Source organism: Gastrolobium bilobum, unplaced genomic scaffold, assembly GCF_033153095.1.
Source record: "Gastrolobium bilobum isolate Gb01-03AN ecotype WA unplaced genomic scaffold, APGP_CSIRO_Gbil_v1 utg29533, whole genome shotgun sequence".
Classification (NCBI taxonomy): domain Eukaryota; kingdom Viridiplantae; phylum Streptophyta; class Magnoliopsida; order Fabales; family Fabaceae; genus Gastrolobium; species Gastrolobium bilobum.
The window spans coordinates 11038-38444 of NW_026898611.1; the positions used below are offsets into that span (position 1 = coordinate 11038).

The 27407-nt window shown below is 39.2% G+C and overlaps 3 protein-coding genes across 3 annotated transcripts; 1 reads left to right on the forward strand and 2 right to left on the reverse strand.

The window, feature by feature from the left end:
* Positions 1-6965: 6965 nt before the first annotated feature.
* LOC133317613 (uncharacterized) lies at positions 6966-8249 on the reverse strand. The gene has a single exon (XM_061519471.1). The coding sequence runs from the start codon at positions 8247-8249 to the stop codon at positions 6966-6968; it is 1284 nt and encodes a 427-aa protein (XP_061375455.1).
* Positions 8250-12830: 4581 nt separating this feature from the next.
* On the forward strand, positions 12831-23355 carry LOC133317616 (high mobility group B protein 10). Its single transcript, XM_061519473.1, has 6 exons — positions 12831-13094; positions 14100-14178; positions 14659-14821; positions 14907-14984; positions 22225-22580; positions 23031-23355. Exons 1-6 carry the CDS (start codon positions 12871-12873, stop codon positions 23115-23117), a joined length of 987 nt encoding a protein of 328 aa, XP_061375457.1. The 5' UTR covers positions 12831-12870; the 3' UTR covers positions 23118-23355.
* Positions 23356-25530: 2175 nt separating this feature from the next.
* LOC133317614 (berberine bridge enzyme-like 22) lies at positions 25531-27138 on the reverse strand. Its single transcript, XM_061519472.1, has one exon. It carries the CDS (start codon positions 27136-27138, stop codon positions 25531-25533), a length of 1608 nt encoding a protein of 535 aa, XP_061375456.1.
* Positions 27139-27407: the final 269 nt, after the last annotated feature.

Here is a 27407-nt window from a genome sequence, read left to right on the forward strand (position 1 = left end):
TCCTTCACTTGCACCAGGTATGCGCTTCAATCTACTTTGCTTTTCTTCCTCTCTTGCATTGATTCTCCTTTTGCTCGAATATACGTTCGACAGGGGCGCATTTTCTGTCTCTGGGTATTCTTGTTTTAGCTATGTGTAATTAGGCATACACCCTCTAGAATACTCTGCCTATTAATGCAATGTTCTCCCTTGGGTACTTGACTGTGGGTTGCCTGTTGTCATTTTATTACCTTGTCCACCTGTTTATGCCTTGCTCTACCCTTAATAGCATGAACGGGAGGAATTTGCACGGTAGAGGGACGTCCACCTGCCCTCGTGTTTTTGGCCTTAGTGATGAGATTCTACTGGAGGAGGAAGAACAAGCCACACGGGTGGAGGAGAGATACGTCCAGAGCCTCCCCCCTGGCGCGAGGTTTTGGTTGTATGGTATACCTCGGACCCAGGACGAAACGCAAGCCGCCCTACTTAGGAGCTATCGCGGCAGTAGAAGCGGAGGAAGTTCTTCATCTCGTTCTCCCACACGAGGACGTCGCCAACGATCTGGCCGTATCCCGGTTGTTCCATCCCGACGTTCCAAACCCAATCTAGGTAGAGGCTTAGGTTCCGCCAATTTGGCTCCTAACCCGTCTTCAAGCCTCACCCGGGTTCAAGTTCCTGTTCAGTCCGAAACCATTATCCCAGGTGCTAAGAACATAGATCCGTGTTTTAACTGTGTCTATCTTAGCAGCCAATTTATTGAGAGAGGGAACGACTTTATGGCCGATGTGGTGCTAGGAAGTTGCACCCATTACCCTGGCTTATCAGATCCGGCCTCTGCTTCCTTGTCTTCTTCCGATGATTTGTCCGACTCTTCTCACGATAGTTTGTTTAGCTCAGGTACGTACACTTTTTGTCACGTACTGTTTCTGTTTTTAATCCCCCCTTTTGCTGTTCTAGGTTTTGATGGAGTCCCATTCTGGAGAATTTGCCCCTGAAATGACCTCGTCAAGTCATGGTCGAGAAGCCGACGCCAGCCCTGCCGAACAAGGTTATTTTGTCGTTGATACAACTCTTCGTAAGCAGTTTCCCTGGGTGACCGAGGAGGTGCTTAGCTTCCGGTCATACATGACGACTGAGGAGATATCCGGGCTTCCTATTGGCAACCCAGTGGGATTTGATACTTTCTGCCCTGCCGAAGACGAACCCGTCTGCTCGGGCCGGAATCCCGAAGAACCTCCGTTTTTCTTCTGTTATCGTGACTTAATCACCAAAATTGGTATTCGCTTTCCTTTTTCCGCTTTCAAAATTCAACTACTGAATCACCTTCACCTTGCCCCCACACAAATTGATCCCAATGGTTGGGCTTATATTGTTGCCTTCGAACAATTATGCACCTCGTTGTCTGTATCAAGCACCGTGCCTCTTTTTTTTTTTTTTTTAACATATACACCCCCCGAACCGGGTCTGAACCTGCTGAGCTCAAGGGGTGGGCCAGCATCCGGGGTCGTGGAGGAAAGATGCCGACTTCTAGAAGATTGTTTTCAGTATACAGTGACTCCTTTAAGGATTTTAAAGGTGCATTTTTTAAAGTCGTTGTCGAGGTTGGTGCCAAGCCGTGGTTTCTCCACGAGAATGGGGAAGGGAAATTCCCCCTGTACTGGTCATATGATCACCATTTGCGGAAGCCGGCAGACTACCGGTTGGGGTTGTCAGCAGAGGAAAAGACACATGCCAAGACTTTGCTGGCTCACATCGGGGCTCAAGGGAATCTGAGCGCTGCCTCCTTAGTGGCAAAATCTACAACCGACCTTCCCCAAACTAGTATGGATTTACGCGTACCTGTTCATATTTTGCATTGTAGGTATGTGTTGTTTACTAACCCCGGCTTGCGTTTTCCTGTATGCAGGTTCCCAAATGAATCCTTTCGCGGGCAAGGTTCCGGACTACGTTCTAGCCCGACGAGAAAAGTCTTCTGCTCGGACTCAATCCCATGCCCTGAAGCGACCACGAACCACTAGTCCTCCTGCTGGGACGAGCAATGTTCCTCCAGCGACAACCGCCGTCTCTGTGATGGATTTAACCAGTGATGACAGCTGGCTGGATATTGGGAATTACCAAACATCCGCCCCCGCAGGGTCAGCTGGGGTTGCCGGGGCTGTGACATCTACGGAGCATGGTAGTCCGGCTCCCTCACCCCTTCCTGACGGGCTCAGGAGAGGCGCTCTGTGGGCAACTGGAGTGGCTTCAGAGTTGCGTGGAGTGATTAGTCCCCCGCCAGAATTTCACGGGACCGGCATTTTGTCAAGGGCCCAAGTGAAAGAGCTGGAGATGGCCGAACTGTACACTTACAAAGCGGCTTCTTTGGTGAAGCCGTACTCGGTGCTGCTGGAGAAGCATTCCGAGCTTCGTGCTGAAAAGGACGCCCTCCAAACTGACAGGGATACCCTTCGGGCTGAGCGCGATAAGCTGGTTGAGGATAATAAGAACTTAACCATATCCGCTGCTGCTTCAGTGGCGTCTTTGGAGCAATATCGGGCTGACATGAAGTTTATTTCGGACTCCTTCGGCCTTGAGGCAGATAAGGAGGCCATTATAAACTTTGTCAAGGGAAAACTGTCGTCACTATCCGAGTTGGAGAGGAACAACACTGCATTGAATCAGCAGGTCCAGAAGCTGGAGACTGATGTCAGGAATTTGCAAGCTGATTATGACAATAGTCAATCCGTGCTGGAGAACGCTGCTGAAACTGCGTTCAACAATGTCGTCAATCAGATCAAGCACTTTAATCCAGACGCGACCCTAGACACGGACCGGCTGGATTGCTTTGGATATGTCTTGGGCGACACGTTCTTCCCTTCAGCTGCGGAGACCGAAGCCACCAACGATGCACCTCCCTCCGGGAATCCGGTGATGGAAGCCGCCGCGCAGCAATTCGAGCAAGAAATGAGGGAAATTTTTCCCCATATCCCGGATCAACCTTGAAGACCCGGAATGCCGGGTTATTTTGTAATCTTGATTTTCGAATTAACATTTACGAATTCTGGGCCGCATGTTGGTCGCTGTTTTTGATTGATGATATTTGGTAAATTCAGACATACTGTTTTGGTGTATCTCTACTCTTTATATATCGTTTCCTTCTTTCACCTTTGATCCTTTCTTGGGAGAACGAGTTCAAATATCCCGTCCCGAGCTGCGGGGCTAGAACATTAACCTGCGCTTGAGGCAAGGCAGGTTCAAATACCTCGAGTTTGTTACCGCGACTAGAACGCTCAATTCCACCCTTTGGGTGAGACGGGTTCAAATCCGACAGATTTTCTTACGGGGCTAGAACACTCTATCCTGTCTTTGGGCTGGACGGGTTCAAATACCTCGTGTCTATTTCCGTGGCTAGAACACTCAATCCCACCCTTTGGGTGAGACGGGTTCAAATCCGACAGATTTTCTTACGGGGCTAGAACACTTTATCCTGCCTTTGGGCTGGACGGGTTCAAATACCTCGTGTCTATTTCCGTGGCTAGAACACTCAATCCCACCATTTGGGCAGGACGGGTTCAATTTCTCCGGATTCCCTTACGGGAATAGAACGCTTTATCCTGCCTTTGGACTGGACGAGTTCAAATATCCCGGATTCCCTTGCAAGGCTAGAACTCTCAACCCTGCCGTTTTGGTGGGTTAGGTTCAAATACCCCGGATTTATCCTCTATGGCAGAAACACTTTAGTCCTGTCGTTTCATAATGTGTGCGCAATTGTAAGAGGAAACATAATTGTTCAAATTTATTCATAATTCAAATTACGTAATACAATAAAAGAAAAGACGAAAGAAAGGCATTTAGGTTTCCTTCAACTGTAATATTTTTTCAGCTTATCCGCATTCCATGTTCTTGTCAGGCGTCTCCCCTGCAGGGTTTCCAAAACGTAGGCTCCTCTGGAAAGTTTTTCTTTTACTCTGAACGGGCCTTCCCATCTTGGAGCCAACTTTCCATCAGTTGTGTTTCGTCCTCCGACATCTGCTCTTCGGAGCACCAAGTCCTTTGTCTCAAACGTCCTGGGCTTCACCTTCTTATTGAACCTATTAGCCATGAGCTGCTTGGCGCTAACATTTTTGCAATGTGCCATGACCCGACCTTCGTCTATCAGATCCAGTTCTACAGCTATTTTGCTGCTGTTCTCTTCTTCTGCTTGCGACAAGGCTTGAACCCTTCTCCAAGATGGTTCTCCCAATTCTACCGGGATCATAGCCTCGCACCCGTAGGTTAGCTTGAATGGGGATTCTCCAACAGAAGTCTGAATTGTGGTCCTGTACCCCCACAAGACATAATATAACTCCTCAACCCACCTTCCTTTGGCGGACTTCTCTATACGCATTCGAAGATCTTCCACGATGACTTTGTTTGCAGCCTCTGCTTGGCCATTTGTTTGAGGGTGTTCAACCGAGGCAAAGCGATGCCAGATGTGGAAATTCTCCATCAGGTTCTGAAAACCTTTACTTGCAAATTGAGTCCCGTTATCGGTTACCACTTCGGCCGGAATCCCGAATCGACATACTATGTTCCTCTCCAGAAATCGCTGAATCCGGGCCGAGGTGATGGTCGCGACTAGCTCCGCTTCAATCCACTTAGTGAAATAGTCAACTGCCACCACTAACCATTTAAGCTGGCCTTCAGCTGCTGCGAATGGACCCAAGAGGTCCATTCCCCATTTGTAAAACGGCCAGGGAGCCGTGATTATATTCAACTCCTCAGGGGGAGCCAGCAAGTTCCTACCGTGCTTCTGACACTGATCGCACTTCTGTACGTGGTCCTTCGCATCGTAGACCATGGACGGCCAGAAGTATCCAGCTCGAAGAGCCTTCCAGGCTAACGCCTTTCCCCCAACATGTTGCCCATTGATTCCCTCATGGATTTTCGCTAGAACATAATGGGCCCTGTCCGAGTTTAGACACTTTAATAGAGGGGTGAAAATACCTTTCTTATAAAGTTGTCCCTCTATTATGGTGTATGACGCTGTATCTCGGATTAGCTTCTTGGCCTCTGCTCTCTCAACAGGCAACGTTCCATTTTCGACGTACTCAATAATGGGAGTACGCCAATCATTCACCTGGGAAATCTGCATGATGCATGTCGGTTCTGGGATACTCTGCTCAATCACGGTCCGGTGGTTTCCCCACCCCTTTGTGCTCGCCAGCTTGGACAGTATGTCCGCTCTGCTGTTCTCACTTCTTGGAATGTGACTAACCTCTGCCTTTTCGAAGTCTGCCATTATCCGTCTTGCATGTTCAAGATACTTTGCCAGTAGGGGTCTTTTGACCTGGTAACTTCCTTCAATTTGTGAGGTGACCAATTGGGAATCACTGTAAACCTTCACTTTTCAAGCTCCAAGCTCTTGTGCTGCAGCAGTCCGGCTGTGAGGGCCTCATACTCAGCCTGGTTGTTGGAAGTTTCGAAGTCCATTTGCATAGAGTACTCAATTGCAACGCCGTCAGGGTTTTCAATAATTACCCCGGCTCCGCTTCCCTTTGCATTAGAAGACCCATCAACATACACATTCCATGTATCCAGGCTAGCAGGATCTGTCATTTGGATTGAAGTGAGCTCGCGAACGAAGTCGGCCAACGCCTGGGACTTGATTTCTTTATGACTCTCAAAAGTTATGTCAAATTCTGATAACTCCACCGCCCAACTCATCATCCTTCCCGCCAAATCCGGCTTATGGAGTATTTGTCAGATTGGAAGGTCGGATCGCACCAGGATCCTGTGTCCTTGAAAATATGCTCGGAGCCTCCTTGCCGAGATTAGAAGAACAAAAGCCACCTTCTCCAGCCGTTGATATCAAAGCTCGGCTCCTTGCAAGAGCCGACTCACGAAGTATATCGGTTGTTGGCCCTCTTCATTCTCCTGCACCAAAACCGAACTCACTGCCACATCTCCAACGGATAGGTACAAAATTAAATTTTCTGACTTCCTTGGCTTTGCTAGCACCGGAGGAGAAGAAAGTTGCCTCTTGATCTCCTGGAACGCAGCTTCACATTCCGAGGTCCAACCGTACTGAGCTTCTTTCCTCAGCAGCTTAAAGAAGGGAAGGGTTGTCTTCGCCGACCGGGGTAGGAACCGCGTCAGGGAGGCCAACCTTCCTGTTAACTGCTGTATCTCCTTCTTACTTGTTGGCGCCGCCATACTTAGAACGGCCCCACACTTATCAGGATTCGCTTCTATCCCTCTATGCGTGAGCATAAAGCCGAGGAACTTCCCTGCGAAAACCCCAAAGGCACACTTCGCCGGGTTTAACCTGATACGATGTTGCCTGAGCTTATCAAAGGTCTGCTTTAAATCACGAACGTGTACTGGCATATCAACCGACTTCACTATCATGTCATCAATGTATACCTCAACGTTCCTGCCCAGTTGATCAGAGAATACTTGGTTCATCATTCGTTGATATGTGGCTCCCGAATTTTTCAGCCCAAAAGGCATCACATTATAACAATAATTTGCCTTTTCTGCGATGAAAGCAGTTTTCTCCTGATCTTCAAGGTGCAGTGGAATTTGGTTATATCCCGAATAAGCGTCCATGAAGGATAGCATTCGGAACCCGGAGGAACTATCAACCAACTGGTCGATGTTGGGCATTGGGTACGCATCCTTAGGGCACACCTTATTTAAGTCAGTGTAATCTGTGCATACCCTATACTTTCCATTTGGCTTCTTCACCATGACTACATTGGACAACCAGGTTGTGTATTGTATTTCCCTGATGAATCCAGCCTCTAGTAGTTCTTTCACGTGATCCTCTAGCACCTGTTGACGCTCTGAGCTTAACTTCCTCTTCTTCTGTGCCACTGGCTTTGAGCCGGGATAAACAGATAACCTGTGACAGCAAAATTCTGGATCCACCCTTGGAATATCTGAAGATTTCCAAGCAAAGACGTCATTATAACTCCTCAAACAGGAAGCCAGCTGGGTTTTTTCCTCATCCGTCAACCCCTTTCCTATCTTTGTTGTTTGTCCTGGTGCTCCACGGTTACCTCTTCTAGCTCTCCGTCAGGTTCCGGCCTTGGCATCTGAGTTTCATCCCTCATATCCAATTCCACCATATTAACTGAGCTCATCTTCAAAGATTGGTAACCACTCTGCTTAATCATAGCTACGTCTTCGGGATCTCGGTCCACCACACGTACAGATCTGAAGTAACAATCTCGAGACTCCTTCTGGTCCCCAGCTATGGTGAGCACCGAACCCTGCTTACCAATCATCTTTAACTTTTGATGCTTGGTTGAGACTAGCATGTCCCACTCATGAATTGTAGGTCTTCCCAAAATCACATTGTGTTCGGATGGGAAGTCGGCTACAATGAACCTTATCCTTTCGGATTTGTACGCCTCCTTCGTCCCCAATGTTAATTGGAGATCAATATACCCCTTAGGAGTAGTGTTGCAGCCATTAAACGCAATTAAAGCCGTGTTGCAAGTTTTCAAATCTTCTTCGTCCAAATTCATCTTCTGAAATGCGTGCCATAAAATTATATCGGCACAACTCTCATTGTCCAGAAAAATCTTCCTAACTCTGCAATTGACCAGTGTTCCTGTAATCACCAACCCATCAACATGGCCTGGTACTACATCCTCGAGCTCCTTCTTTGTGAAGTATAACAACGGCTGCTCTGGTTTCTCTTCCTGTTTAAACTTGGGGCGATCTCGAATGGAAAACACCTCATGCAAATATTTATGTCGGGCATTCATTGTGTCGCCACCACCACCAAAAGCTGCACTGATCGCGTTGCACTCGAACTCCGGCTCCTGGAATTCGTCATCTTCTTTAGCCGGATTCTTACCTCGTCCTTCCTCTTTAAACTTCTTATCCTTGGGTGGGCTTCCGAGCCGCCCCCCTCTCCTCTTCCTATTTCTCCATCCCTGCGTACGGATCAAATACTGCCGCAACTTTCCCTCTCTAATGTACTTCTCAATTGCATCTCTGAGGTCCCAACACTCATCTGTTGTATAACCCGGCCCATCGTGAAATGCGCAATACCGGGTCCGATCTAACCCAGCCGGGTTCTGTAGAGGCCGAGGTCGTTCGACTTTCTTCATGTCAGTGGACGCGACCTCGCGCCATATTTGCGACCGAGGAGAGTTCAGGGGGGCATATTTATCAAACCTTCCCCTGGCCTGCTGCCTATCATCCTGCCGTTTTCCTCGAAGGTCATTCATCCGTCGGCCTCCGAGCTTGTCTCCCTGACCAGGTTGTTGCCTTTGGTCCACATTTTCCCACTCCATCTGCTCGAGCTCCAGGTATTTTTTGGAGCGAGTGTTGAACTCAACTAAGGTCCGAGGTGGATCCTTATATATTGACTTAACCAACCGGGATGTTCCGTTCAATCAGGCTATCACCAGATGTAAATGAACGTTTTCTGGTAATCCGGGTACTTGAAGCGCGGCTAACTTGAACCGATCCAGGTACTTTTGTAGTGTCTCCCCTGGTTGTTGCTTAATTATCCCCAACGCGAATTCTGACTTCGGCTGCTTCTTACTGGTGGCGAAGTTCAGCATGAACCGCTCCCCAAACTCGTCAAAGGATCTGATGGATCCCGCTGGTAATGACGAGAACCACGCCTGGGCTGCACCGGTTAATGTAGTTGCAAAAAGCCTTGTAATCAAGGGTTCCTCTATCCCTTTGATGTACATAGCTGTATCAAAGGCATCCAAATGCACCTGTGGATCCTGTGTTCCGTCATATTTAATCAACTCGGGTAAATTCAGATTTTCCGGGTATGGAGCTTCTACAATCTCATCCGCGAAGGGACTGTCGTTGTACTTCCCCCTGTTGTACTTTCTTCAGTATACCCCGGTTACGTCATCCGGAGCCCGGGTGATGGGCCCCTGACGGTGGATCTCGGCCGGGCGCTGTGGATCTGGTACATGCTGGGGTTGCTGATTGTATCCGTCGTTTCTGTGGCCCAGAGGGTGCCGTGGCTGTTGTCGCGAACCCGGGTCCGGCATTAGCCCTTGCAGGACGGTTGGTGCGTTCCTGAGTGTCCTGCTGGGGGTTTGCAATTTGCAGATCTGTCACCACCTGCGCAATGGCCCGCTCGGGGTCTGGATTTGTTACGCGCCACAGCCGATCCTCCAAATCTCGGATCTGTCTTGTATCCGCTTGCCGTTGCAGCTCATTACGCTGTTCCAATTCCTTCATCCTTCGAAGTACGGCTGCCATAGCTAAACTTGTCACCGCGAATCCGGGACTTCTGCAGTTGGGTCCTCAATTGGCTGCAACCCTGGGAGGTATGGGGCATCTGGGTTGACCGCGGGAGTTGATGCTGAATCTGAATGCACGTCACTAACGTGCACCGCATCTAGACCTGGGATCTGCGGCATCTGCTGCCTTGATTCCGCGGGATCTTCCCTAACAGGAGGAGGAACTTGGAGGTTTGTCGAAGGTTGATGAAGACCACTCCTTGTTGTTCTCACCATCGATTTTGTTGACTTTCACAACGTTTGGCGTGGAAAAAGTTTCCCACAGACGGCGCCAATGTTCTGCCTAAGGCAGATGTGTCCAATCAGGATTGGATGATTGATCTATGATTCAGGTGCCTTCTTTAGATACCTATGAGTTAGATATCTTGGGGACAACAAATCACACACTATCTGATGGCCTTAGCCTTGGGAGAGGTAATGTGTGTGTACTATCTAGGCTGTGTAAATAGGTAAAAAGAGATTAGATCATACCTGTAGCTTTTAGCTCCTATTTATAATGCTTACTTGTGGGCCTGTGCTGATCATGGGCCTCATTCTGGTCCATAACAACACCCCAACTCGCGATAAAGACCCAGGATAAAAATCTGGGATAAATGAAACTCTGGCAAGAAGCTGAGTTGAATATCCAAAGGTCGAGGTATTTGAACCCTCTTGCCTACGGGTAAGGTTGCGAGTTCTAGCCCGGCCAACAACGTCGAGGTATTTGAACCCTCTTGCCTACGGGTAAGGTTGCGAGTTCTAGCCCGGCCTACAACGTCGAGGTATTTGAACCCTCTTGCCTATGGGTAAGGTTGCGAGTTCTAGCCCGGTCAAAACTGAGGTATTTGAACCCGTCTTGCAAAAATAGTAAGAACGTGAGTTCTAGCCAAGGTAAATAATCTTGGAAGATAGGGGGACGCCCTTAGATTCTCATGTTCTTGCGAAGAAATCAAAATTATTGCTAAGAAAGCAACACATCCGAGTTTTGATAAGAAATCAGACTTTCGGAATAAAATGAAGAGATTACTGCTATTACATCCCGACAGCATGGACAACCAAACTACCGGGCTGGGGGGCAACTGTTATGGACCTGACAAATGCCCATATTCTAGAAGGACCAATAAAGGACATCACAAAAGGAAGGGAATCTCTTATTGATGACGATCCTATCCAGACAGCTAAACAGTTGGACTTGGGCCCCCAATATTCCTAAAAGGCCCAGAAGTACACTCCTTCAGGTAACCCATCTATAAATAAGGGGTTACACTAATAAGGTACACACACTCTCAAAATCCTCTCTCTTAGTTTGTCACTGTGCACACACCTCACACCTTGACTATCTCGATTGTTATTGTGCACAGTGATCAGCCTACCCTCAAGGGTATCTCATTCATAGATACATGAGAGAGGGCACTTAAATCCTACATAAAATATACTAGCCAACGGCTGGACATCTCTGTCTTTTAGACAGAACACTTTCTATCTCAGTTTTTGATTTCCTATTATTTAATGGTTATATTTTATATGAAATAAATAGATAATTAATTGGTATAACTCATTAACTATAATCGTTAAATAGATGAATATCAACAACAAAGATGGAGAGTAAGACTTTTTAATCTTGTACCGGAATCAAAAGATTCATGTAGCATTATCATATATAAATGGAAAAATAAAAGTATATCCTAAATTGTTTTTTATTATATTATACTTTTATTATTTATTTAATTTCGTAATTGGGAAGGGTTAATTCATGATTTTCTCCAAATTAAAGTATAAATATTTTGTAATTAATCAAATCAATTCTCGTTAATGGAGGTATTTATTTTTTGATCATATTATCATTATTATATTATTATATATTAGCTTTAATTGATTTTCCAATTATTAAGTTTTTTATTTAATTTTTTTTGCTAAAAATATTGTATTCTTTATTCATAATTTTTAATTAGATAATATCAATTTTTTCCAAGTTGGGTTCAATTAGTATTTTTTTCTTTAATTTATAGAATTTTTTAATATAATATATTTTTATCAATAAGTGTAGCATTCATCATTTAGTATAAATATTAAATGCATTTAGTATTAAATCATTTAATTCAGCATCCATTTGGTGAACAATTCTTGTCAAATGCATTAATTTTGAAAAAAAAATTTAAATGTCTTTATTTATTAATTATAGAAAATAAAGGGAAGACACCCTAATTAGTGTCCTTAATTGATATTTATTCAGATTTTTTGTATGAAAAATGTCTAAATTCAGTTGTGTATGTCTGTATTTTGTTTTTTTTTTTTAATTATTCAAATGAATTTCGGTGATAAACCCGACACGCGTATATATATTTATATATTTTTTGGTAATCTATATATATTTATATATGGAAAAAATATGTATCATTTTGAAGGATACAAAGTTGTGTCATTTTAAGTGAGAAAAATAGACAAATCATAGGAAGAGAGTGAGTGAGAAATTTTTTAAATATATGGGTTCGATCTTTTTGTGAGAGTGAGATTACACAAGGTGTGTCATTTCAAATGGCACACCTTTTCCCCTTTATATATTAATAAAGAAAAAAATATATCTATTATTACTTTAAACAATTTTATCTAATGTTCAACGAAATGACATCGTTTTGAGATTTAAAAATTAAAAAATTAGAATAATAAATATTATTATACTCCTAAAATAAATTAAAATTATAAATACACAATAATTATCGCTCCAAAACGAAGTTGTTTTTGGTAAATATTAGACAAAATTGTCTACAATAACTTTAAAAAAAACCAACCTATTAATAAATCTCACCTTTGAGCTTTTTTTTTTTTCAAATAATTTAACAACTATTTCGTGCAATGAACATGCATTTTTGAATTCAAGTAAAATGATATTTGCACAATTAATTAAAATAAAATCTTAAAAGTATAGATTATAAGAAAAAATATTTAAAATTTTAAGAAAGATATGCCTAATCAATTCTAAAGAATTTAAACTTAATTTTTTTTAAAATAACATGTATTATTTTAAAAAAAAGAATAGACTAAAAAATTAAAATATTTTCAATAAAATATACTCTAATTCAATTTATAATAGATAAATATAGAGAAAAGTATTTGTCATTTTAAATGACATAAAATTATGTCATTTTAAGAGAGAGATAGATACAAAATAATATATATATTTTTAAATTTAAATTACAAAATAACCATCCACTTTCTCCCTTCATGATCTTCATTTCTTGTGTCTATGATATAACTTATGTCATTTAAAATGACAAACATCAAACCCATAAATATATATCATAAAGTTTGTATAACATGTTATCAAAAAAAAAAAAAAGTTTGTATAACAAATAAGAAAAAAAGTAAAACACAAATTAAAAAGCGGTGCGATTTATGATAGGAAAGAATAAATCAAGGGTGTTACCTTGCAAGGCCAATTAAATGCATATTCGTGCATATTATATATTATTTATATCATATATATTATACTTCTTTGGTTATAGAGATTAGAATATATTTAATTGATATCATATTAAAATAGAATAAATATATGAATGCGGTATATAAAGATTGTTTTGTTGTAACCTATGGTTTAAGAATAATCTAAAAGCGAATCACAGTGAGAGAATGCATAGCATAGATTTGGAATAGGAAAGAAATAAAAATGACAAATATCAAACAGAAAGAGCTTCAGAGTTTTCAGAATCAGAATCACAGTGAGAGAACAAATGAAAATGAAAATGAAAATGGAAGATCCTTAGTCACAGTCACAGTCACAGACAGCCCTTATCCTCCTCCAACGGCTCTCTACCAAGACCTTACTCGTGATGCAAACCTCTTCTGGGAAAAGCTTCAATCTTTTCACAATTCATATGGCACCAAATTTAAGTAAGTGCATTTTTTTTTTATTAAATTAAAAAATACCCTTTTTCCACCATAACTTGTTCATTGATCTAATTTTATTTTATTTTTCTTCAGTTGCCTTCTTTTTAGTGTTAATTGTTGTTTTTGTTTTTGTGGGGTTTGGTTAATTTTGTTCATATAAGATGTAAATTTCTGTGCTTTTGGTGTTTTCCCACATGCCCAGTTATGATGATTTAGGTGCTTAATATTGAAGTTCTTCTTATTCTTATTATCTGTGAACAAATTAGGGAAGAAGGGTATTGCAGTAGCTCTTTGGATGGAGATAAATATTATATTTAGATAAATATTATATTTAGAAGATTTTCAGAGATTACAATGAATGGTGAGAAAAATGGAGGGTCATGATGTTAATCCAGGAAAATTAAGTTGATAGGAACCAATCTCGGATACATTCTGAATACTGCAAAGATAATTTTAAAATGCTGAATTGTAACATGAAAGGTTCATCTGTGTCCTTATTTATTTCCGTGTAAATATTGTCTTGATTCTACCTTCTTTTTTTTTTCTTGTGATAAGCAGTTTGTTAATTAAGTGAGTATTTTGATCTAGTTTGACCTTTGTAAAGATTAAACGTTTCCATGCAACTTTGTAAAATGAAAACACGGTTGATTTAATTATTTTAGGTTATAAAGGAGGTTTATGACAAGGTGTGGGGAGGGATTATAGGCTAAACTACAGGGAAATTGATTTGGCTAGGAATCGAACCCGGATCAATAAGTTGCCAAAGGACTTAGTACCATTTTAACTAAGGCTATTGGACAAATTGTGGTTGATTTTGTCTAAGATTTACTTTTAAAGATTAGTTTGCTTTAAGAAGTTTACCTTCCTTTCGATTGATTTTATTCTATACCTATTCTTTTCTCTTATCTATTTTCTTTTAGGTGTATATGGAGTTTGGTATGAAGTATAGATAATCAAAAAATTGATAGAACTAAAATTGGCATTACTTTTCTCTTTTTATTTATGTAGGGTTCCTACTATAGGAGGAAAACCACTAGATCTTTATCGTCTTTTCATAGAAGTAACATCTCGTGGTGGTCTTGAAAAGGTACGCATTGAATTTTTTTTTACTTTTATTAGTTGTTAAAAATCAGTGAACCCCAATAGGTGGCACAGTTGGTAAGCAGGCTGTGCCCAAGGAGCGAATTGTTGTGGCTGAAAGGTCGTTGGTTCGATTCCTAGGCGGAGCACCTTCGAGCCAGTGGTAAAAACCTTTACGATCTATGCCACGAAAGGGATTAGTCTCATCCAAATGGGTGGGGACACCGCGGGAAACCAAAAAAATGAGTGTCCCCTTATGCAATAAACCATGTTTGTTTTCTCTTCCCCCCTCTTTCTTTCATGATATGATTCAATTGACCTGAGTTAGGAGCTAAGGTAAAGATCTGAGGCTGGTTGTAGAGATTTTAAGTTTGCAATTTATCTATGTTGGTGCTTAGTGATCTTGAAATTTTTGTTAGCTTGATTTCTCTCGTTCATACAACTTTTCTAAAATGCATCATCCTAAGCTTTTCTTAAACTAATGCAGGTGATTGCAGATCGTAAATGGAAGGAAGTGATTCTAATGTTCAAGTTCCGGGATACCATAACGAGTGCATCATTTATGGTGCGCAGATACTATCTATCGTTGCTTTATCACTTTGAGCAAGTGTACTACTTTCGGAAGCAAGTTCCTCCTTCCTTGACACCTGGTATGGGAAGATGATTCTCTTTTTCCCCTCTCTAATTATGTTGTGATTTTTTCATCTTTGACCATCAATAATTTTATATGTCCAGAACCTTTGAATAGGAGCCTTGTCAATTGCTCCACAACCATTAGGGAAGGTGCTGCTGTGAATGATTTACCTGTTCAGGGTAAGTTAACAAAGCATTTAGATCTGTTTACTGCTTTGATGCTTCATATATTCATTTATATCTATATTTGTTTTCACATAAAACAGTGTCTCTAGCTTCTAGAAAGTAGAGTTTGTGTCTTCTTCCTCTGACATATTTCATTTGGGAGTGCTGACTTGGCGCAACCCTACTTCTATGAAACTGACCTTCTTGTGCTTGTCTTATTTTCAAAGAACCACAACTCAAGTAAAACCATTTATGTTGTTCCCAAAAAAAAGAAAAAACCATTTATGATATATAAGCTGACCAAATGGAAAATTTATTTTTTAAATGTAGTTTGCTTTTGTTTGTGTAACAAAACAATATGATTCAGGTCTGAGAGCCATTAAAATAATTCCTCATATTTTTTTTTTAAAAAAAAAACTTTCTTCTTCTTAGGTGTGTTTTTGTTAGTCAAAAATCAAGTAGCCCCATTAAATTTTTCGCCCTTTACCCAATAACCCTCTATGGCTTCAATTTTGACGTTAACCTACTCAAACCAAGGTTGTTGAATCGCAAACGTATTGTGTATTTCTTTCGCTGCTTTTTTGTATCTTGAATCGTAAGATTCAGAAACATAATGAAAAATGAAAGTGTCATTGTTCTTTGTTTGAACGTCTCTGTTTTGTATGTTGTTCTTTGTTTTCTGAACTTTTGAAACTGAATGTCTCTGAGTTTTTCTAAGAAATTTTTTCTTGCGCATGTCTTTGGTTAAAGTAGTTTGAAATTTTTTGTAAGAGACTCTCTGTTTTCTTGCGCAGGTCTCTGTTTTCCAGATTTGTATTAATTTTTTAAAATTTTGGTGAAGAGATTTGTATTAATTTGAATATCTGCTTCCCTAATCAACGTCTCTGTTTCCCCCAATCAATAGTGACTTTTCAGATTCATTTTTGAATTTGAATCGCAAATCAAATCTTTGTTTCCCTAATTAATAGTGACTTTTAGATTCATTTTTGAATTTGAATCGAAAATCAGATTAGATTGGATTGTCGTTTCAATTTTCAAATCTGAAATTGCAAATCTTGGGTTGGATTTCGAACCACACATTGCGATATGATTCACGATACGACACTGAATCGCAGAAGTTTCAGATTCATGCTCTGATACATGATTAGTTCCGGTGCATGTCAATTCCTATCATTCAGCCTTCGTATCGTATCATATTGACTCAAACTTACAGCATGTGGAAATGGGCCCTGCCATCCCAAATACCTCAAATATGGAAAACATATTCACAAAATTGATTGACTTTCATCTAGTAGCGCACTTGTCGAAACAAGTTCCACCAAAACCTTAAATTGACACACTTTCCTTACATTGTTTCTCTTGGCAATTTGTTGTTTACCTTTATTAGCTAAAGGGTCAAATTTGAAGGGTATTTACTATTAAAGTTGGTTTCGATGGCTATGTTGATCACTTGAAGGCTTGTTTGGTCGCCAAAGGTTATACTTAAATCTTTGGCCTTGATTACTATGACACATTCTCTCTGGTTGCCAAAAAGGCATCTATTACGATTTTCTTTGCCTTGGCTGCTATTCTTCGTTGGTCTCTATCCATTTTTCTTTTGTGGTGGGTGGGGGGACGGGTTTTCATTAGGGAACAGTGATCAAAATGCCACTGTTCACCAAGTTTTTTACCTAAATGCCACGCGAACAGTGTTATTTTTCAATATGCCACGTGGGCAAGTTCGCTGGACACTGTAGCGAACTCGTTTGCTGACGTGTCACATTTTTAGTGGACACCAAGTTCACTACACGGGGTAGCAAACTTGGTTGAAATACATATTCCAACCAAGTTCGCTACCCAATGTAGCGAACTTGGTACTTTTTTTTTTTTAACTTGGTACTTGTTATTCACTAGAAACGTGACACGTCAGCAAACTGAGTTCGCTATAGTGCCCAGCGAACTTGCCCACGTGGGATATTGGGAAATAACACTGTTCGCGTGACATTTAGGTAAAAAACTTGGTGAACAGTGGCATTTTGGTTGGTGTTCCTTGCATTAGTGTGCAAACTCCGCAAATTGCTATATGGTTCGAAACAGTCATCTCGAGCATTAGTTTGGCTGCTTTAGTGCCATTGTTCAAGTCTTCGACATGACTCATAGTGAAGCTTCTACGAGGACAGGGGAAGTCGTTGTTAGATCTTGGTCATTATCAAAGTTTAGTTGGGAAACTAAATTACTTCACAATAACAAGACTAGATATTTCTTTTTTTGTGAGCGTTGTAAACCAATTTCTTGACTCACTGTGAGACTCTCATTAGGATGCTAGGGAATAGTGCGATACATCAAAGGAGCACCATAGAGAGGCTTAATATATGAAGATTAGGGGCATATGGAAATTTGTAATTATACATATGCTGATTAGGTAGATTTTCCTTCATTTAGACGCTCTACTTCTGGTTACTATGTTCTTTTTGGAGGAAACTTGGTTTTATGGAAAAACAAGAAATAATGTGGTTGCTAGATCAAGTGTGTTAGAGAAATATAATATAAAAATATAATATAAAACTGAGTATCGAGTAATGAGAACTATGAGTTGTGAACTTATTTGGTTAAAGTAGTTGTTCAAAGAATGGAACATTTGTGCACTACAACCAATGAAACTCATGTGATAGTCAGGCTGCACTACACATTGACATTGATTGCCACTTTGTTCAAGAGAAGATTCGGTTTGGGGGAGATCGCAACAGCGTTCCTACATTCCAATGATCAATGTGCATACATCTTCACTAAAGCTCCCCGAGGTTCCCAAGCCAACCATATATGTGATAAGCTTGGTGCATATCATATATAGGCACCAACTTGAGTGTTGGTGTTAGAATATCTTAGGTGATATCATGTATATACTGTAGAATCAATTAGGATGATATGTATCTGGGATAGAATTATTGTAATTAACACCAACATTTATATATATAGAGACCATGTGTGGATTGTTATTGACCCACAATTTCAATCATATCTAGTTTACTCTCTAAACTTCAAGATTTTGGAAGATATATATTGACAATATATTACTTTCTTGGATAGATTCAAGTATTGGATTGTTGGGTGGAACAAATTGGAATGAGCTGGATGAGAAAAGAGAACCATTGGATGTCTTGTTTAGATGACTTACGAGATAAAAAATAAAAGTCAAGAGGACAAAGCATTTTGTTTATTCTCTCTTGCTTATGATTTTTTTTTTCTTTTTAATCTGTGAGAGGATGGAAGGGGAAAAAGAGAAAACTTTCATTTATTTATATATTAACTTCCATTTAAACCATTAAAAATTGTAAGAGATCAGCTCATGTGGGGAAATATTGCAAAGTGTCAAAGGAAACTTGCCCTTTTTTCTCTATACTTCCAAACTGGCATTCTTTCCCACATCCTTTTCTGTTATCTATTGGATTTACAAGAAAGAAAGTATCCTCCATATTCTATTCTGTTTCTTTAGTATTACTATATTCATGTCCTTTCCATTCGTGTATGCATAGTTCATTCAGAAACTCATTTTAGCTTTGATTCTCATTTATGGACTTTTGATGGTTAGCTTCATGTGCATTACTTTAAGCTCACCCCCATTTGAACTTGATTGTTCAATGTTTGAAAACATGAACCTTAATCAAATGAAATCATAACCATATACAGTTGTAATATCTGAGTCTGGAAATCTTAGCTTAAAATGGACACCGGCATACTATTGAAACTTGGTCTAAATAGGGTGCCCATAGGTCAATTAGGATGAGGCTACGATTTGCTGGTTGGTGAGCACTGCTAGGTTTGGAGATTTTCTTGCAAATTTTACAATGCATATAGACACCTTGCTTAATATTAGATATTATACAATACCCTAACCTAATGTTCATATTTATACTAGGAGTTAAGTCAGGTACTAGTAGTATGATACAATCCTTTCTAATATGAGGGTGTACAGTAGACAAGGATTCATGGGATCAGCTACTCAAAGTCTGTTAGTGCTGACTCAGCACATGGGTGAATCACATTTCTGTTACAAACAGTAAGCATGGATTGTGTTAGTGAGCAAAAGGATACGGTTATATGGGAGTGGGGTAGTATTGTTGGACCATCTTTGGGCATTTGGAACCTTGGGCACCTTAGGGTGATTTGGGAGAGACTAGGGGCTTTAGAATTCCTCTAGAATTATTCTTTACTATTATTTCCTTTTCTGTTAGTGCATTTCCAGTTCATTGTAATTTTCTCCTTTCTTTGTAATTATCTTTGTTTCCGGATTGTGCTTATCTCTTGATGAATATATGAAAATCTAATTATTCAGGCCAAAGTCCTTGTTCTTTGTATTTGAGTAGAAAGTCCTTATCAATTGGTATTAGAGCTCTCGATCCGGGAGCTTTTGGTATCCGATTTCAAGATGATTCCAGTGTTTGATGGAGTGGAAGCCTATGGATGGCAGATTCAGGTGGAGCAATATTTCATGGTGAAAGGAACACCTGAAGCTAAGAAAATTTCAGAAGCTGCGAAAGGACTGAAGGGATATGATCGCATCTAGTACCTTTACTGGAGGGGGTCAAATCTGAAGGCGAGTTGGTGGGATTTCTCCAAGGCCATGCTTAAAGAATTTCAACCAGAATACGACCTAGATTTATATCTTTGCGATGAAGATGAATAGAGGAGACTTTTGAATTCAGAAGCGGACATGGAAGGAAGCTTCGCGTTAAAGGAGGATATAAAGCAACTTGTGACGGGGAATGTCGGAGGAAAGGTAGCAACAACACCTAAAGTTATCTCCAGGATGACCTTGGAAGTTACTCCCATGAAATCCTATGGCAGTGTAGAGATGATAGAATAGAGTTCATGAAAGAAAATGAAATTAAAAAAGAAGTTATGGAAGATGTGCCTACGACTGGAGATTTTTCAGATATACAAAGCAAAACACAATTGTTTGAAGAAGAGGAGATCAGAAAGAGTTAAAATAAGAGATTGTGATGAAGGGGGAATTTAGGATTTCGAAGAAGCCAGACGAGCCTCCACCACTAGACCCGTTGAACCAAAGTGCTTGTACGGCGGCCATTGGAATCTTGGGGGCTGTGATGATGACAGAGAGGGTTGTGATACCTCAATCTCACATCAAAAGCATCGCAAGAGACAAGGAGATGGAATTAAGGGGATTAGGTCATTGGGTTAACTTGGGTCAGGCTCAAATAGTTGAATGGTTCCAATCGCAACTAATTATTGTTGGGTGTGAAGAATGGGCTTGCAAGCCCATAGTTTATTCTAAACTTACTAGACCCAAAATGCTGGGTTGGTGTCCAACAATCCAGGACTACCCTGTCATCTACAATTTGAATGGCTACATGGTGGTGGGCAATATGTTCAGATCAAACAAGTCTGGCACCAAGGTGGTAGAATGCGCATTTAGCTCGGCCAACCAGCGAAAAGAATTATCGATTTTGCTCCTACTGAATTTCACAAGGGTAGAAGACGAAACCTGCTTGACGAATGCTGAGGTGGTGGTGGCTTGCAGCAGAATTCAGCTCAACCAACCAGCAAAAGGTGTCCCTAGAAGTTTCGAGTAGCTATGGAATGTTGAGGTGGACTGATCTAGAACTTAGATGGAGCATGGAAGTCGTGCCCATACCCCTGGTTATGCCAGACGATGCTTTTGAACTTGTTGATGGAGACAACTGAATCCAAACCCCAAGGAAGTAGGATAAAAAGATAGAGAGGTATCAGATTTGGAGGTTGGGAAAAGCGTTGGGAGTATTCGCTTTTGACTTGTTGTTCTTATCAGTCTCAGCAAACGACATCGTTGTATGCTCTGAAGATAACCTTGAAAAGGAAGTTGACCAAGACAGAGGAGCTCTCCTTGAGTTTTATGCTCATGATGACCTTTACAAGGCTGTTGACGCGTATTTGAAGAAGCAAAGGACACAACTTAAGAATTCACAAGAGACCATGTATACAATTGTTGTTGGCGCTATTGCAAATTTAGCATTGAATGAAACCAACCAAGAACTCATTATGGCCCAAAGAGAGAGCATTGATATTGGTCTGAAGGTCCAATTCATTGCAAACATCTTGGACGCCAAAGGCTTTTGCAGTGAAGAGAATGGGGCATTCCTTAGCCTTGGTGATGTTAATTTGTCTGATTTGTTTTATAGTGCTGTTCTAGATTACACAAAAAAAATTATTGTGTCGGTAATGGAAATGGAAGATGAGCAATGGGATCCTGATAGGAGCTGTATAGCTGCATGCATGAACTATTTAGTTGGTTGCAAATTTGGGGTTTTACAATTCAAGCAATGGGATCCCATAGGTAATATTGTAGTCATCTGCGCTCACCTTAAGGACAAGGTGATTGTATGAGGGAGAGTATTGATACGATCTTTTCTAATATAAGGGTGTATAGTAGACAAGGATTCAGGAGATCAGCTACTTGCTGACTCAGCACAAGGGTGAGTCACATTTCTGTTACAAACAGTAAGTGTGGATTGTGTTAGTGAGCAAAAGGATACGGTTATATGGGAGTGGAGTAGTATTGTTGGACCATCTTTGGACATTTGGAACCTTGGGCTCCTTACGGTGATTTGAGAGAGACTAGGGGCTCTTGAATTCTTCTAGAATTCTCCTTTACTGTTATTTCCTTTTCTGTTAGTGCATTTCCAATTCATTGTAATTTTCTCCTTTCTTTGTAATTGTCTCTGTTTCCGGATTGTACTTATCTCTTGATGAATATATGAAAATCTGATTATTCAGGCCAAAGTCCTTGTTCTTTGTGTTATTTCTGTATTTGAGTAGAAGGTTCTTATCATAGTACTAGTACAAGCCCAAGCTCACTGACAATAATCCTAATAATCCTAATATTCTAACAGATTACGTGACTGAAAAGCGATACCTTGTTCTTATTGACCATACATCCCTCAGGATTTAGGCTATAACTTTTGTTGGAAACAATAAGCAAGCTGAAGATAATACTAACAAGCACTTATCTATGAAATATTTTAATGTGATATGAAAATAGAACTACAGAATATGATCTTAGATTTTTTTCCCCCTTTTCCTTGTGAATAATGTTAGTAAATATCTGCTTCTGTTCTTTTAAAACTGTTAAGTAATGAAACAAATTATCATTCTCAGATGATTTGTTTCTTTAATTTTCACTTGACATTGCTTTTTAGCTTTATGTTCATCTAATCAATGTGGGCAAGTGGATATACTTTTCATGTATAGCTGTGATAAGGATTTTCTTTCTTATATGCAGCTAGTCCGGTGCAGCTGCATGGTTCTGTGGTACCGGGAACAATTGATGGCAAATTTGATGGTGGATATGTAGTTACAGTGAGTCTGGGTTCTGAACAGCTGAAAGGTATTCTGTATCATGTTCCTAACAATGTGTCCCAGAGTTCTTATGCTGAAGGCATGTCTAGTTCGCGGAATCGCAAGAGATCAAGATTGGCATTACGCGATCCATCTCGGCCGAAGTCAAACAGGAGTGGCTACAATTTCTTCTTTGCTGAGAATTATGCCAGGCTAAAGCCCTCATTTTATGGGCAAGAGAGAGCAATTAGTAAGAGGATTGGGTTTCTGTGGAGCAATCTCACTGAAGCAGAAAGACAGGTATACATGCAATCTTTTTACCATTGATGAGGGGTTTGTGCTTTTGTTTTACTGCTGATTCCTTTTTCTTTTTGTAACTTCAAATATTGTTCTCTGACATTCCTAATGAAGATGAAGGGAAAGAAATGGAAAGGCTATTTGTTTATTTTCTAGTCACATGGATCATTTTCCTTCTTTTCCCTTCATCTATCTGGGCTAACATTGCATTAAGAAAGCTATAATTATAATAAGGGCTAAATTTGTTGTAGTAATAATGGCTTTTCGCATTTTTCATAATATAAAATTTAACTTGTTAAAAGAAAAATTTGTATGATAACTATAGAATCAAAATGCATTTGCTTGCCAAAAATGGAACAAAGACATGAAACTACCCTTATTTGTTTGAAATTATATTCTGGGGTTATTTATCTCCAAGACTTTCTCATGCAATTTTTTGTGAATTTAATGCAGGTTTATCAGGAGAAAGGGCTGAGAGATAAGGAAAGATACAGGGCTGAAATGTTGGAATACAAATCCAATAATTCAACTCCTCAATAGACTCTTTTATATGGAATTCTTTGACTGTCATTTCATATGTTTTTTCATCTTTGGTTCTTGTTATAGTTGATTTTCTTTGTCATTCTACAGAAAATTTCCCCTTGGGAAAACTGATAGCTATGATAGGTAGTTTTGTGACAATTCTGGTGCAAATTGTGATGAATGATTTTGCAAAACTTATTGTAACAATTCAGTTTATCTTAGTTACTCTAAAATCAAGGATGTTTCATTCAATTTATACCCCTTAATTATAAGTCTACAATTCATTAGTTATATGGTAGTCTTAGCACATGAGAAGCTATGCATTATGATTGATTATAAGTTTTACACGTATTACCATTACTTTCACTCATTTCCGGGCTTGTAAGGATACTCACCTTATGCTGCTTCAGAATCAAGATATCTTAGGGTCATTAAACCATGGGTTTTATAATTCTCGAGCTACATGAGAATTGAAATCTTATGTTGTAGAGATAAAAAACATGTGAGACTCATATGTTAGAAAAAATTATGTGTAGGACCCACGTCAACACGAAGATCGAAGGGTGTATAGGAAAATTTCAATTCTCGTGTTGAATGATAATTATAAAATCCTTAAACCATATACAAAAACATGCTGAAGCATTGTCATAAGCTTTCTTATTTTCTAATTCAGCTTCTTATTTCCCTATTTCACCTAAACTTTTATTTGATAGCGATAGAAAGCTAACAATAATGTTGGAGGCATTTACTACATGAACATTTTAAGTATCCAAGCACCTTGGAAGCAAATGTAAGATGAATTTGGGTGTAAGATGTTTAATGTTGATTGATTGATCATTTTGCATTTCTTTTAAATTTTTTTATCATTTTGTCTAGGGGTGTAAATAAGCTAAGCTTAAATAAGTCAGTCTTTATAAAAAGCCTTAGTTTTGGCTTGACCTGTTATGTTAACCTGCATAGTCTTAAATTACAAGTTTGGTTTGGTCTATATTTAAAAAATAAAAGTTTTGGCTAAGCTTATTAGCCTGTTTAAGCCTATTAAACATTCAATAATTAAAAATATTAATTAAAATAATATTACTTTATTATCCAAAATTATTAAAATAATAATTTTATTTATTTTATTTAAAATAAATAATATGATATAAACCGTCCTATAGACTTATAGGTCCGACATATACAAAAAAAACCTATGATTTGCTTTTTAAATAGATTTTTTTAAAAGCTTAGACCTATTCTATTTGACTATTTATAATAGGACAAGCCTAACATAATATAAACTAGGTCGTAGGTCCCTGTAAGCCCACTTAGCTTATTTACATCCCTAGTTTTGTCACATTTCCCAAATTATATATTAATTTTAATTTATCTCTATTTAACCAAAGTTTAACTGATATTTACTTGAGTAAATAATTTAAATTGGTGTTGGTATCGGTCAAATTTTAATCAAATAAAGACACATTAATGTATAGTTTGGAAAGGGAAGCGAAATGATAAATTATTTTTAAAAAGGGATAAAATGATAATGAATCAATCGTTTAATATTAGAATTTTAATATGTGTGACACAGCAAATTTGCTGGACACATCACACTTTACACGAAGGAAATAAATTAAACACCCTTCTCAAACTCTACTAAGAAATGAAGAACAGGTATGATGAATAAATTAAGCAACGAATTGGCATGCGATTTTGATTTTTGAAGATGTATTCGTTGTCGTACACGAGGATCCAACAATGTTGGTAGCCTTTCAACACCCTTGCCAGTTGGCACACCAAATAAAATACATTTATTATTAAATCAAATTCTTGATTTTACTAAGTTAGTTTCATGATTTTCAAAAGTGGGGTTCCTGAAAACTTCTTGTTATATGTGATATTTTTATAATAAGCTCTGTCATGACTTTTGCTTGTTAACATTAAAATATCATTCAAAAAACGTAGGTCAAATTTATTTTTTAGCAATATATATCTTAAATAAAGAATAGAATATTATGCCTACCTTTTTTTTTTTATATTTATTTTATCTTTTTTTTTCTATATCGTTAGATCACAATCTCAATAAATTCTCACTCATTTTCTATCCTCCATTGTTGGTAGAGATTGTGGTCAAAACGGTATTGGAGAAAAATAAATAAAATATAAGTATAATGTCTTATCTCCTTGAATAAATGCTTCAAAAATTATAACATGAAATTAAAAGACAGTCTTAAGAAGGGTAATTACAGCAACACAATTGGCAATTTAAAGGGTACATTTTTATAGAATCTTGTAACTTCATGTTGAGTCCACAACCTTTATGAAAATACATCATATTCAGGGTTGGGTTTATTACAAACACATAAAGCAGAAGACTAACATAATAGATGCTAAATTGCCTAACCACATATAACAACCATATTGAAGTACCACACAAATGTTCTAGTTGCTCCTAAATATGGCTTACCCTATGTGAAGAAGGAAGGGAATTCAGGAGAGGAATACTCTGTTCATTCCTGAAAAAGTTTTGGGGATCAAACTTTGTCTTAATTTGTGCCAATCTCCTGAAGTTTCCCTTATAGTACTTCTTGCCCCAAACACTTGCTTTTGAGTAGCTTGTGTTGTCATGCTTGTTGCTACCTAAATCAAGATCCCTATAGTTGCAATAAGCAGCTCTTGGAGATTTTGAAACATATGGAGTCATGTATCTATAAAGCATTTTCATCCAGTGAAGATGCCTATTGGTTGCTTCAATGCTATTCACTTCCCACTTGACCAAGTATTGTATGTTAAACAAGTTTCCCTTTCTGTGGGGAAAAGGGATTTCAGATTCTGAAATTTTATTCATTCTACCACCAAAGGGTTCCATTATCACTATTGCATTAGTATCTTCTTCTTGAATCATTTTCCAAACCCCATCTAGAGCAACTTCTGGTATAGGCTCCTTTACAAAATCAGACTTGGCCTTGAAAGAGCTTTTGTATGTGGTAGTTCTGTTGAGCAAGAGTTCTGGAGGGTCCGATTTGTTGTATCCAGCAAAATAAAGAGCAGATTGAATCCAACTCATTTCAATGCAATCTTTATCCTCCAATCCCAATTCTGGGAAGCTCTCATTCATTATTGGGATTAACTTGTCTTTTCCACCAAGGAAGAGAGAAACAAAGGATGCTTCAAGTGTTGTCAAATTGTCACCATTATTTTGAGCAAGTACTCTAATGAAAAGATCTTCATGCAATTTATGTGCTATGTATTGCCACCTATGAATGATCTTGGTGGCTCCTTCCTCCACTGTTATCTGCTTGGTGAATCCAGTAACAATAGGTGGAACTCTAACCAACCTAATCTTCCATGCAAGAATGACTCCAAAACTAGTAGCACCACCTCCTCTAATGGCCCAAAAAACATCTTCTCCCATTGATTTTCTATCAAGAATCTTACCATTTACATCTATTAGGTAAGCATCAACAACTTTGTCTGCTGCTAGGCCATGCTTCCTCACCATGGTACCAAACCCTCCTCCACTTATGTGTCCACCCAATCCTACACTTGGACAGATTCCTGCATTGAATCCATGGATTGGACTTGTTTTGGAAATTTTATAGTAAAGTTCACCTAGTGTTACCCCAGCTTGAACCCAAGCTGTTTCTTCAGCAAGATCAATTTCAATTGAACTAATGTTTACAAGGTCAACAATGATAAAGGGCACCTTAGAACGATAAGATAGCCCTTCATAATCATGGCCACCACTTCTGATTCTGAGCTGCAAACCAAGCTCATTGCTACATAGAATGGCTCCTTGAATTTCAGATTCATGCAAAGGTGTTACAATGAGAAGAGGCTTTCTTGAGGAATTAAGCCATCTAGGATTTTGTTGGGATGAATCCAACACTTGTGGATATAGTGAGGAGGATGAACTTAGGACTATTTTTTCAATGGATTCAGAACAGCCACTAACTTTTGTTAACATGCACTCCTTGAAACTCTTCTCAACTAAAGTAGAAGCTGAACATGATGAGATTGAAAGAAGGAGAATCAGAAACAGTGCAAGATAATAACTCATCTCTATGCTTTTTCTTTAACTTTTTCTGATTGAGTTATGCTTCATATATACATGGCATATATATATATATACTGATATACCAGACACTACTACACTTTTAAAGGTAGAGAACATGTTGAAGTTATTTACATTGTGTCCTAATCACCCCAAAATAAAGCATAACGGTAGTGACATTTCCAAAGCAATTATGGAAACTTTGTCCTTAGCACCTGCCTTAATCAGCCAAGCTCAGCATAATTTATTTTCTTATTTATATCTCTCAGACTATA

Excerpts from the sequence above, each read along its gene's own strand:
- LOC133317613 (XM_061519471.1), bottom strand. The coding sequence starts at position 8,249 with ATGGAGTGGGAAAATGTGGACCAAAGGCAACAACCTGGTCAGGGAGAC.
- LOC133317616 (XM_061519473.1), top strand. The coding sequence starts at position 12,871 with ATGACAAATATCAAACAGAAAGAGCTTCAGAGTTTTCAGAATCAGAAT. Across the intron at positions 14,822-14,906 it reads TCCTCCTTCCTTGACACCTG|AACCTTTGAATAGGAGCCTT; the intron begins GTATGGGAAGAT and ends TTATATGTCCAG. Across the intron at positions 14,985-22,224 it reads GAATGATTTACCTGTTCAGG|CTAGTCCGGTGCAGCTGCAT; the intron begins GTAAGTTAACAA and ends TCTTATATGCAG.
- LOC133317614 (XM_061519472.1), bottom strand. The coding sequence starts at position 27,138 with ATGAGTTATTATCTTGCACTGTTTCTGATTCTCCTTCTTTCAATCTCA.